Here is a 12,842-nt window from a genome sequence, read left to right on the forward strand (position 1 = left end):
GTCGTGTTAAGAGTTACAGGAAGTAGTTTCAAATGTAAAGATGGCGGAAAAAGAGAGTTCGTTTGATGATTTCGAACAAGTAGACTTTTTAAGGGATAGACACATACGATTTTTTCAAAGATGCCTTCAAGTTTTACCGGAGAGATATTCGTCTTTGGAAACAAGCAGGTAGTAAACTATTATCTATTGCAAGTTAGCTTGACACAAATACACGGCTTCCTAGGTAGCCAATGCTAGCTAGATGGCTAGCTAACCATTCATTAATTTGTTAGCTATGATATAGCTAAGTGATTGTAACTGCAATGTTATCCTGCTGATAGGAAGAAAACTTATCAGGACTGGTATTTTATATTGTTCAGTATACATTAGGTAGTCTTTTGGGTGGAGGTTGTCAGATCACATTTAGTGACTGTTACTGGTTAGCTAGCCAAGTTGCGGCATGGTGACAGCCTCATGAGAAGTCAGCAAGAATATTGGCACAAGTTAAGTCACTTATCTTAACTAAATGTTTGGAATAACAACCCATTTGCAATAAGAGCTTAAAGTAACCCCTTAAGTCTGTCATGTGATTGCAAATATGGTGTGAGGATTTATATCTGAGACACTGACACTTTATGAAACCAAACTACTTGGGTATCTACGTGACATGCTATCTAGCATAACCTGTGAATATCTTCAGCCTTCCAAAGAAATCTTAGCAAGCTGATTTTTATCGCAAAGGCAACTCATAAATATGCCTCTGCCTTATTAGCTTATTGTACAATTCTGAACATGCTTGAGGAAGATATGAAACATTTCACGTAATGTGGCTTCTCTTATTAACATGCAGTAACGTTAGCTGTAGTAGGCCATCAGACACCCATCGCTGTATAATTCATGATGACATGCATAAACAAACAGTAGTGTTTAGAGACGGTACTGTTTAGATCTGCACTTCTCAGCGGTTTAAGCATAGCTAAATATCACAGCTGGGCAAATACCGAAAATGTACCAAAACCGATTATATCTAGGATCCGTTTTTCTATTGTCCATGTTTCGGCGATGTCAATACCGTGTACCAGCCATAACATGAATGCAAACACAAGTGTTGACGACTTAACTTTACATGCCGTCATTGCTGTTTATTGCTCCAAATAATTTCCGCGGACATGATACTAATAACTTCCACAGTCAATATTTACAGTATTTTAGGGTATATGTCCTAAAGTTATTTGTAACATGCGAAGTAAGCACATCTTTATTCAAGATTTTTCATTGACAGCAATTAAGCAAACTTGTATCTTATTTTGTATCTGATTTTAATTCAGGATACCAAGGACCAAAGTTTGATACATTTTTAGCTTTTGAGGTAAATGTGTGAAAATGATTGAGATTATGACTTCAGGTCAATTTCCTAACCCTACAACCAAAATCTTGCTGACAGATGGGGGCATCCACAAGGAAATGATTGTAGATACCCTAGACCCAGTGGGTTCCTTAGACCTTAATTTGATATCTCAATTCAACTCCATTCCTAATAGCACTTTTAATGGGTATTGGTATTTTTCTATTTGGTTCTATGGCAGGCTTGTGTGCTTGAGTGTTGTGTTTCAGCTAAAACAGTATCCTGTTATGTGTGCCTGTTGGCAATCAAAAGGGCTGGCTCACTGCCAGCTAGGAAAATTACTGCATCTACGTAACTGCTGCTCTCAGCCTGTGTGTGGAGGTCTTGCAACTCCCATCACAGACTCTTAACGTCTGAAGCATGGGTGCCTCTGCAATGCAGTCCGCGCCCCCTCCTGTGGAAATAATGACAGCCTTGAAATAGCTGCCTGGGACAAACAAGCTAGAGGGAGCTGATTCAGGATCCTGTGATGTCCGGCGTCAGTTGTTGCACTGCTTGACCTAATATCACGACGATGGCACACAGCAGGCCCATGCTCACTGTGTGCACTCATCCATAATGAACATGGGGAAGTCATGCAGAAAAGCCTGCGTGGCCAGTCAGATCCCGAACACTGAATCTGGTCTGACGAGAGGAAGACAGTAGAAGCTGCTCAGCCAGCAGGGAGCGGTGTAAACACGCCACGCCACACTGCACACCTTCAGATGAGAAACACTCAGGCACGGAAAAGCGAAAGGCATCCTTCGTTGGCTGTTCTGTGTTAACCATCTGGATTTCCTAATTGGCATGGGAAGTTGGGAAAGCTAATGAGCTGAAATTAGATGTCTGGGTACATACGCTAGGTGTTTTTGCCCTTCAGAACATAAGCTGGGGTTTTCCAACTCTAAACTGCTTTGTCATTATGCGCAGCCAATGAATTGTTGTGAATACAGTCAGAGACACAGACCACCAGTTCTATGGCAATACATTAGTGAAATGAATATCTCCCAATGGTGTGTCCATTTTCACATTGAAAGATGTTCATAATCTCAGATCACAAAATTGATGCAAGCTTGCATTCCTTGGGAAGATTTCTCTGTACAACATCTTTGATTTTTCACATTCGGTGATATTACTGGAGGGGAATAATTGTCAGGCTGCCCAGCTCCCAATACAAACTGATAATTACTCTTGCCAAGAGTAATTATCAGTTTGTTGGGTGTGATGGACTCAACAGACAAAAGCCGACAATCTAATTTTATTATTTAAGTGTCGTTTTCTGGCCAGGATCCAGTTAGCATAGCAGTGAAACATGCTCAAACCATCTCCAGAATTGGAACTTAGATTCACACAAGGCAGCAATCCTGGTCTCTGGGCAGAAATGCAATCTGATTTGCGATTGAAGTTGCCTTTGACTGGCTCTTTTCCTCAAAGTAAGGCTCATGAAGCTCATATCTGTAGTTGATGCTGCAGTCTTATTTCTGAAATGTTTTCCTCCACGTCTAGGTTGACAATAGTCTTCTTTGCACTGTCTGGTCTGGATGTCCTAGACGCCATGGATGTGATTGACAAGCCGAGCTTGATCGAGTGGATCTATTCTCTGCAAGTTCTTCCCACTGAGGACCGTGAGTAGTCATAGTGCTCTGGTCAATGAATTGAGAGGACATAGCTGTTATTTATTGTGCATGTGTAGTTTTATGTGTATGAAGTTATATATAAGATGATACATGGGCTACCGTATGTTTAAGTGGCGATAAATGGTTTGTGCTTTTCAATTGATTGATGGATTGATTGATTACTGTCACCCGTCTACTCAGCTGCTGAGCTAAAGGCACTCGAAACAGTCCATTGTTATTCGTAGCCTTAGGACATGAAAGTGACAGGATGAGTGGAATATGTTATGATCTGCTGTGTAGTGGTTGGTCTGGAGGGGTGTGCAGCATTGTTTTAAATGTAAAAAAAATATATATATATATATATATATATTAAATATAATGCAAAAATATTAGTTCACCTTCAAACTAAATGTTCATTTCAGACGTCACATTTACAAACATACCAAAAATATTCTCTCCATTTACTCGTTCATTTCTGGCTTACCATTCTTCTTCTACTGTTTCCACTGTTGGTCCTTGCTTGTCATTTCAAGATGAAAGACTTCCCAAGGTCATGACCCAATTAGTATTGCCCTGTGAAATAGTCATTGAGCTCTTTGTTATGTAAAAGTATAGGAAATCACTGGCAGCCTTGCGGCTTGTCCCTCCCATGTCCCTCCAGTATTCCCTGGTACACTAATTGCCTTTTGAAAGACACCCTCTTACCTGGCTTCAACTTTATTGCTCTCGAGGGAGCTCATTTACACTTTGAACTGTGCCCATGAAACGTGGTGTCACAAATGTATCCATAATACATCTATTTGTCTCTCACAGTAAGGACTGAGTGAATGTAAAATGTGTGTTCATTCACACATAAGCTGACAAGAAAGGCATTGTGATTCATTCTACCCTAGCAATGTCCTCATTTTCAGGTTCTTACCTCTTGCAAATCTAACTATGACCACAAGGTGGCAGTCCCTGTTTTTTTTTTGGTACACCAACATTAGCACTACACTGATCTGTCTGTGTTGTCATCCTCACCAGAATCCAATCTTCCACGCTGTGGCTTTCGCGGATCCTCACACATAGGAGTTCCATATCAGACAAAGGTAAAGTCACTCTAATGAAAGGTCATGCTGATGCTTGTCCTGCCACTCTTACCATCACTATCACAGTTTCCCAGGGTTTGTGGGGATGGTCATTTTGTACCACAGATAAATGGAGACTCAGTCAGGCAATTTTTATTTACAATGATCCGCATGGCTTCACCAGCTTCTCTGATTAGTTTCAGTTGAATTATTCTTGGTCTGACAGAAGAGGTTGGGACTGGGCCCATCTTGCATAGGTCACACAGTCAGGAGAATCACCAGGCTTCAGGGAGAGACACGCTGAACTCAAACACACACATACAGTCCCAGAAACATTAAATTCTTATCTCTAAGAACACTAGGAAAGGTTATATAGGACAGTCACACCAATATCATAAGAACATAATGTTACACACGAGAACACACAAATTCAGGGAATCTTCGACTTATCCCCGATTCTGAATATGAGCGAAACTAGGACTGTGAGTGTAAGACTCGTAACACTAGTTTGCACTTTTTGTAAATGTTGTTTTCTGTGAATTGAAAGTGGTCATTGCCAAACTATCTTGGCTATGAGCTGTGGTGAACTTTGTATGAGGAAAGGACAGTTTTTACATGGACGATCCTTTGTAGGGCATGGCCCTCCGTACCGTTCGGCAGGGTACATTCCCTGGGTGCACATACCTACAATATGCACCTTTCACCTTCTGCCAGATCAAGTGGCCGTGAAGCATTTGTTAATTGAAATGCATATCAACTACTACTACAACTATTCTCTCTGTCTGCCTGTCCTAGGGCCCTGGATCACCCCACCCGTATGATAGTGCGCATGTGGCCATGACATACACAGGCTTGGCCAGCCTGGTTATTCTAGGGGACGACCTGAGTCGAGTGAACAAGCAGGCCTGCATGACTGGGTTGAGGGCCCTGCAGCTGAAGGACGGGAGGTAAGGGCCATGTTCAGAAGGTGAGGTGTCTTTATGACCTCTGTTAGCTTTATTCCAGTGTTTTAATTCCAGGTGGCAGACTATGGGTTTTTGCTTATCTAATTGATCTATATGCACACACACACACACACACACACACACACGTACACACGTACATGTAGAATCAGTGGTGTAGGTAAAGAGGTGGATAAACACGGTTTGTTAAAAACTGTTTTCTAATGACTTGCCTCTTTCAGGCCTCTTTTCATAAATCAGTCACAAAAAAGGTTACTTTTCATAATTTTTATTTTATTTTCAGAGTGTCTTTAGAAATGTATATGGATATACTGGTGGCAAAACTATTACTCATGCTTGCCGACTGTGTCAATGAAGTGTACATCGCACATTTATTAGTAACTGGGCTCTCGTGGAGTCAAAGCCATGACCTTTGCACTTCTGTAACTTAGCCTTTAGCACATTTCAACAATGGCCAGTAGTTCCCTTTTTCCCATGCTTAAGCCCCATGTAACTTGCTTGCCTGTGACTAAATAGATGGCTAAAACATGCTTTGTGGCTTGAAGCACTAGCTCACAATGTAACACAAAATGACTGAGGACCATTTATCAAACTAGTGGAAAATAGGAGTCCTGGGAACAGATTTTGGCTCATGAGGTCATTTTGTTTTGGTGCAATCAAGGGAACACTGGGACAGTGAACCTTTCATTTCCAAGAACAGACGCTCTATGTCATATCAAACCCTCATGGAAAGATGTGTTCCAGTGCTCGGTTCTTGAGAGGGGAATTCACAACTCCGGGTACGGTCTTGCTTTCAGTTTCTATGCCGTCCCAGAGGGAAGTGAAAACGACATGCGGTTCATCTACTGCGCAGCCTGCATTTGCCACATGCTCAACGACTGGTCGGGGATGGACATCAAAAAAGCCATAGCCTACATCAAAAAAAGCATGGTGAGTCCTGAGGAAGCGTTTAACCCCTCCAATGCAGCATGAGCCACAGTGTTGCACGTGAGCAGTCCAGCGCCTTCAGGGTTTACTACAGTCACGGCCCCTTTTAATTCTCATGCGGATGAGTCGCCGGCATCGGCAGGGAACTAAAATAGATGCGCTTATTTTCACTCGGATAGGCAGTCAGCTTGGAGACAAACATGTAGGGGAAGTTTGACAGGGAGTGAGTCCCTATCATGTTTCCTTATTTTAATCTATATGTAATTGCAAGACAATCAGTTGTCGTAACGTTTATCTTTTTCGCGTTTAAACTGAGGCAGGGCACTAGAGGACAGAATGGCCCGTTGACTGAGTCGAGTCAAGAGAGCAGACGGCTGGCCGCTTTGTCCTGCTTGGGATGCGTTCCACCACCCACATCGCCCTAATCCCACAAAAGATTATATAATCCACCCACACACACCAGGCGGCCGTATTCCTGTCTGGTGATTGCAGTGGATTACACCGACAAGTGCTGTGTGTGTGTGTGTGTGTGTGTGTGAGACATGGTTGCCTCTACCATGACGTGTGGAGGCCAGAGAGCAAGTGCGCAGCGTTCACGTTGGCCCCCTGAACTAACGGCAACGCTGAGCCCTATAAATAGATGTTATGATCCCAAAGGAAGGTCCCCACTGGGTTGTAATCCTCTTAGTGATTCAATTATGGTGCGTCTATTAACCCCAAAGATGTGAAGCGTGATGCTTATGAAGGGATGTTTACCAGAAGCCTCTCCATAGGATGCATTTGAAGGCTTTGGTTTGTCTTTGGTGCTGTCTGTCTGTGTCAGTTTCGTTATGTTACACTCCGAAGTGCAACGTTAGTTGTGGTTATGATTCGAGGATTTACGCTAGCGTCCGTAGCTCTGCGGAAGCGTTCGATCTTGTAGGTGTTCCATCTGTCCACCGCAAAAAACGCTCAGCATGAACTGCCATTAAAATAAAGTGGGCTCCGAATGGGCATCGTTTACTGTTTTAGTATGTGTGTTTATCTCTGGGTGGGATGTGGTGGGGGTGTAAAGACAAAAAGCCCAGATGAAGTCAGCTGGTGCCTCCGTATGAGATTATTAATTGAGCAGTTTCAGCTTTAATCTACGGCAGACACCCATCTGTCCTCAAGAGGCATATGCTGCCAATCAAAATACCACAGAGAAGTCACCAATCAGTGAGCGGTGTTTAGAATTGTGTGGAAAAGTCACTGACCCGTGTGTGTGTGTGTGTGTGTGTTTTGCTTCCTCAGTCCTATGACAACGGCATTGGGCAGGGAGCTGGACTGGAGTCTCATGGTGAGTCAGGCTGGCCATGTTGACTGAACTGTGACGCGTTGGAGTGACCAATCCTCAAACCCTTATGGTCACTAATGATTTTACTTCCGTCAACCCAGGCTTAAAGGAGTTCAGGATGCGTTTGAATGCACATTGTATTAAACTTCTTTTGTGCAATTAGTCCTCAAAAAACAGGTGTTCTTTGGTCAATTATCATTTAAACACTGTAATTTTAATGCGTGCCATTTCCTTGGCATAATTGCTCCTACACCCCCAAAGGGCTGCAGGGAATAAAGTTGGAAGCTTTAATGTATGTATGGCACGACAAGTAGAGCCGTGAAATTACACCTTGTGCTCCTACTGTGAATTAAGGCTTCTAAAAAAAGCTGAATAAATAAAATTGACTGAAGAGATGCTTAGTCGTTAAGAAGAAAATTTGAGCGAAGGAAAGAATCGTTGCTGAGTGATTGAAGCCATCCCTCATGTTCTGCTTCAGTTGGACCCCACTCAACCTCTGTGGATGAGTAGGCAGTTTAAATGCTAGGCTGTGGCTGGCTGAAAGAATGATCAGGAAGAACACTTTTGATGGATGGTCCCTGACACACACCCTGCAGTGCGTGCATGGACGCGTAGGGATAAATGCTACTGCATACTCAGACTTAACCTTACACTCTCTGTCTATCTCGCTTCTTTTTTTTTTTCTCTCTCTTCATCTCCCTTTCTCACTCTCTCCACCACATGTCTGTATTGCTCCCTGCTTTACTTGTTTTCCTTCTCTGACCCCTCCCTTCCTCTCTGTGTCTGTATCCCTCTGTGCTGTTCTTGCTCTCTTCCCAACACGCGTTCTCCATCGGTCTCTCTCCCATATACCCGTCTCCCCCCTGTTCCTCCTCTTTCACGCCGTCACTCTCTTTTTTTTCTCTGTCCCGACCTCTGACTCCCGCTCAGGCGGCTCCACGTTCTGTGCGGTGGCGGCGCTGTGTCTGATGGGGAAGCTGGAGGAGATGTTCAGCCAGCGCGAGCTGGACCGGATACGCCGCTGGTGCATCATGAGGCAGCAGAACGGCTTCCACGGTCGCCCCAACAAACCCGTCGACACGTGCTATTCTTTCTGGGTGGGCGCCACGTTGGAGGTACGTTAAAAAAAAGATAAGACATAAAAAAAAAAAACATTAACCAACAGTAAAGCTTGACTGACGCAGACATACAGAGGGACTGATTTAGTGACGGGAAAAGAAAACAAGGAAGTGCCAAAGCGAGTCATTTGGTGAGGCCTCACGACCACTACGGCTTGCTTTGGTTGATTTAGATGGATTCATTTTTTTTTTTTAAACCCACAAGCTGTGTTATGGTATGTAGACTAAAAAAGGGGGAAGTTCAAAGCAACAAGGCTTTATGAAAAAGGGCATTTTTAAAAGGCAATACAAATATACCTCTAAGCTTCATGCCGTTCAAGTTGGACAGCCCGTAGTAGTTTGTTCAGGTAAATCCCCAACCCCTACCCTCAAGACAAACACACAGCCTTCCACATGCATGCTTTCCTGGTTCAGTATGGAAATGAGTAAAATACAGGGTATGCCAGTCCAAGACGTCAGTGCTGTTTTTTAAATAAACACTTTTCGAACAGAACCATGCATTGAAGAGAACTGAGGCACCCTTTTTTTCCCTTTACCGCTACCTAAAAAGAGCTGCAGCTGGAGGTGGGCCTGTGATACAGAGGGTTTTTGTGGAGGAGTGAGGGAGAGAGGCATAGCTGCAGGACTTTGCTGTGCTGTGTAGCAAGGACAGGAAATAGGCTTCCTCAGCAAACAGACTTGGCAGTGTAAGACCACAGCACACACGCACATACACAGAGGTCAGTTCTCGCACTGCGATTTGGCACTCAGAAACGTGTAATAAAGACTATAATGAAGAATCGCCACAGGGAGAGAAGTAAGGACAAAGCTGTGAAGGCATTGTGTGTGTGTGTGTGTGTGTGTGTGTGTGTGTTTTAAGTGAACTGAGGGTAATCCTCTGTCATGCAAGCTTGTTATTAAAAGAAGGGAAGAGCATCGCTCTCGAAACAGGATGAGTTTGAAATTGAGGTTACATTGACACGACTGCAGAGCTTTCTCCATAATTGTTACTTTGGTGATAAAAAATATCAGTAGCGGAGTCCTTCATTTGTAATTATATAGTTCAAAGCTTTTGAAGCAGCTCTTACCCTATCGAGAAGGATTTACGAGTCTCCTGCCACTACTTGCAGTAAAAGATGTTTCAGTCAATGACATTGGGGACCTTCAATATAATTAACCCCAAAAGTCCAAAGGTCTCAAATTGTTTCATTTAAAGGCGCTTGGCATGCGAGTGTTCATTTGGATCTGAAAAACGCTCAATCGTGTATGTGGACCTGGCGAGTTTAAGGCAGTGCTTTGTGGTTTTTGCATCACTGCAAATAATTTGTCAAATTCGAGACATTTAAGCAGTGTAAATTGTATAAGACCATCTCTATTATCTTTTATTTTGTTACCATCAGTACTTGCTTTTGTCCAGAGCTGTTGGTGTTGATTTCTTACAGTATCTGTGATTAGTGCATATACATATATTGCATGCACAGATTGCCTTAATTCCAGTCACAATGGCGTGCTTTTGTTCGTGTGAAAAGTGTGTGCTTAATTAAATGAAAATGGGGGTGGGGGGATTGTTGTGTTTGTTTTTTCACATCTTGTGTTGGCCTGACCTCGTTTCAATTATCCCTGTCCCCCTCTCAGCTTCTAGACGTATTCAAGTACACCAACTTTGAAAAGAACCGGAACTATATCCTGTCCACCCAGGACCGATTGGTGGGGGGGTTTGCTAAATGGCCAGACAGCCACCCAGGTAAGATTATACCTACCTTTCCACACAGAGGCTCCGTAAGTGTTGGCTTTGGCCTTTGTTAGCTGAAACCATAGTGGAATGAGATACTCCGACCTGTTGCTTAGCCTATATAATTTCTGAAGGTGTTTGTCTTTGGGGTTTAGGTCACTGTGTGAGAATCCCCATTGTGTGACTGGATGCTTTTGTACGTTTTCTGTTAAGAATGGTTTTGTGCAACGGAAATATGAAAAACTAAACGCTTTGTGGACGTCGTCTCTTTACGGTTTGAAATGCCACTTGCAATTGTCCTGTAATCTTACAAGGGCACAGCACTCATTCATTCAGATGGAGGAGACCACGTCATTCACATTGATTAACCTCATATTAAAAAGGTTTTGTGGAATCCCATTATGTCGTGTCAACCCCATTGTGTTTTCATTATAATTCAATTTAGTACACATACTCATTTTGAAAGCTTTTACAGGCTTCCCATGGGAGGTGGGGGAGGGGTGGTTAAAAGGGGTCACCATACATTATTCATGTATCCTTAAACAGACGGTGCACTGTCTCGCACATATTCCATGTCTTATTATGTGTATTTCCCCTCTGATCTGAGGACATTTGACATTAGTGTACTATACACTACCATACATTGTGCAAAATGTACATGGGCATGTATTATGGTATTTGCTTAAACAGGAATCTGACCTTATAACCCAAACATGCATGTGCTCTGTGTACAGCCAATTACTGTGTAGAATCTGACCTTATAACCCAAACATACATGTGCTCGGTGTACAGGCTGAATCCAGTGAAAAGAGCAATGAGTGTCTGGCAGTGTGTCCGGGCGTAATCAAAGCATTCTGACTTGTCCTCCTTGACTTTGAGAAGCCTCCTTGACTTTGAGAAGTGTTTGCCTATCAGTAGCAGATGCTGTATCGCATCACGTCACTGACCTACTTTCTCCCTCTCTTGTCTCCTGTGTCTGCCATCTCTCTTTTTTTCCCTTGCTTCACTTTTATTCATCCTCCATTTTTTCCATTTCTCTCTATCTCTGGCTATCTCCCACTCTTTCTCCCCTTTTTTCTTTCTTTCTCTCTCTCTCCTTTTGTCACGCTCTCATCTCTCTCTATCTTTATTTCGCTCCCTCCTCTGCCCCAATCCTCTGTCACTGATGTCTGTTCCAGACCCCCTTCACGCCTATTTTGGGATCTGCGGCCTGTCCCTGATTGGCGAAGAAAGTCTGCGCCGAGTGCACCCCGCCCTCAACATCAGCCAGAGGGCCTTCGAGCACCTGCAGCAGCTGCACCGGGCGTGGACAGAGACCTGCACATGACAACATGCCACCAGCCAACCCTTCTCGCTCTCTCACACACACACACACACACACACATACACACACATACAAACATACATAAACTCTTAAAAACCATCACAGCCTCTGACGCCATGTGCATTCCTCTCGGTCCTCACCCTGACCTGAGTTAACTTAGCATTTGTATCGGAGCTGTTGCCGGGCGGCGGGACAGCAAGGGAAGGTGAGAGGAGAGGGGAGAGGGGAGGGGGTGATGAATAAATGATTGGCGTCCAGCCTAATGAATTATTAAGTGGGATCTGTCAGAGTGGAAGCTTGGCCCAGGAACAGTCCTAACAAGAATAAGGTTTGGCCTCTCTGCCTCACGTTTTGTTTGTTTGGTTGTATCGTTAAGCCAATGAGGTAGTTTTGCTTCCTTTGTCACCTCATTTCCCGAGAGGTCCGCAGATACTGCTTTTCTTTATTTGTTACTTTGAAGTCATTCTCTGACTTGCTCATTGCCTTGAACTTAGCGTGTCGCCTTTTTTTTTCCTGTTCCAAGTGCTATCATTCAGAGACGCTGAAGGAAACTCACACCCTGCCTCAGTCAAAGGGGTTGTGACCTTTTTGACTGACAGGTGCAGCTTACAGCAGCCCTCTGAAGGTCATCTCTTTACACTAATGATTGTTGTACTCCTTTAAAGAGAAAACAAATCACAAGTCTAAAAGCTGATGCTCTAAATGGTTTTTAATTCACCCGTTTTCTGTTGAAGCACCTTAACTTAAACCATAAGGTGTATACGTGGTCAGCCAATGACTCATAACTGGCAAGGAACTATAAATTCCAGTTAATGTATATTCTTCTTAGGGCTTTCTAGACGCTCTTGTCAGAGGCTAATGCTGCAATGCAGCTCTAGTTCTGCCTGTTAAAGATACAGCACACACAAGCCTGTTCCTCTCTGCTGAAATGTGCCATGGACAGCATTAACTGGGCAGTGGCCTGTGTTGCTGCAAATTGGCTCCTCTCTTTGGAAAAAAAATAAAGACTTGTGAATGTTTGCTCTGATGAGGAACAAAAAAGAATACATATAGTGAAATGGAATTTATTTTTTCTATTCTTTTAGAAATATTCATTGTTGATATTAATCGTTAAATTTCATTTTGAAGTGCTCTGTGCTTATGGCAATCTGACAGTTTGTTATGCAGAGGAATGATGTTATCTAAAATGAACAAAATAACACTTTCTGTTTTCATGTTAGAACAAATTAATTTATGGCATTGCTGATGAGGCAGAACACATTTAATGGAAATAAATACGGTTCTTAATTTTTGTGTTGTTTCTGTGTGTAAACATTTGCTTGAAGTGAATTGTATCCTAAAAGCAACTCTGCTGAAATGTTAATGTTTGAGGAAAGGTGATTTATGTGGTTACTCATGGCACTGCTGTTTGTCTTTAAATCCGAGATGCCCTCCACGGA

The 12,842-nt window shown here is 43.1% G+C and overlaps 1 protein-coding gene across 1 annotated transcript; it reads left to right on the forward strand.

The window, feature by feature from the left end:
• Window positions 1-40: 40 nt before the first annotated feature.
• pggt1b (protein geranylgeranyltransferase type I, beta subunit) lies at window positions 41-12,458 on the forward strand (the record flags this gene model as incomplete). Its single annotated transcript, XM_080851985.1, has 9 exons — window positions 41-168; window positions 2,870-2,988; window positions 4,003-4,067; window positions 4,842-4,993; window positions 5,806-5,938; window positions 7,208-7,253; window positions 8,181-8,365; window positions 9,983-10,091; window positions 11,258-12,458. 9 exons carry the CDS (start codon window positions 41-43, stop codon window positions 11,404-11,406), a joined length of 1,086 nt encoding a protein of 361 aa, XP_080708111.1. The 3' UTR covers window positions 11,407-12,458.
• Between the last annotated feature and the right edge of the window lie 384 nt (window positions 12,459-12,842).

Source organism: Sprattus sprattus (assembly GCF_963457725.1).
Source record: "Sprattus sprattus genome assembly, chromosome: 15".
Taxonomy (NCBI): domain Eukaryota; kingdom Metazoa; phylum Chordata; class Actinopteri; order Clupeiformes; family Clupeidae; genus Sprattus; species Sprattus sprattus.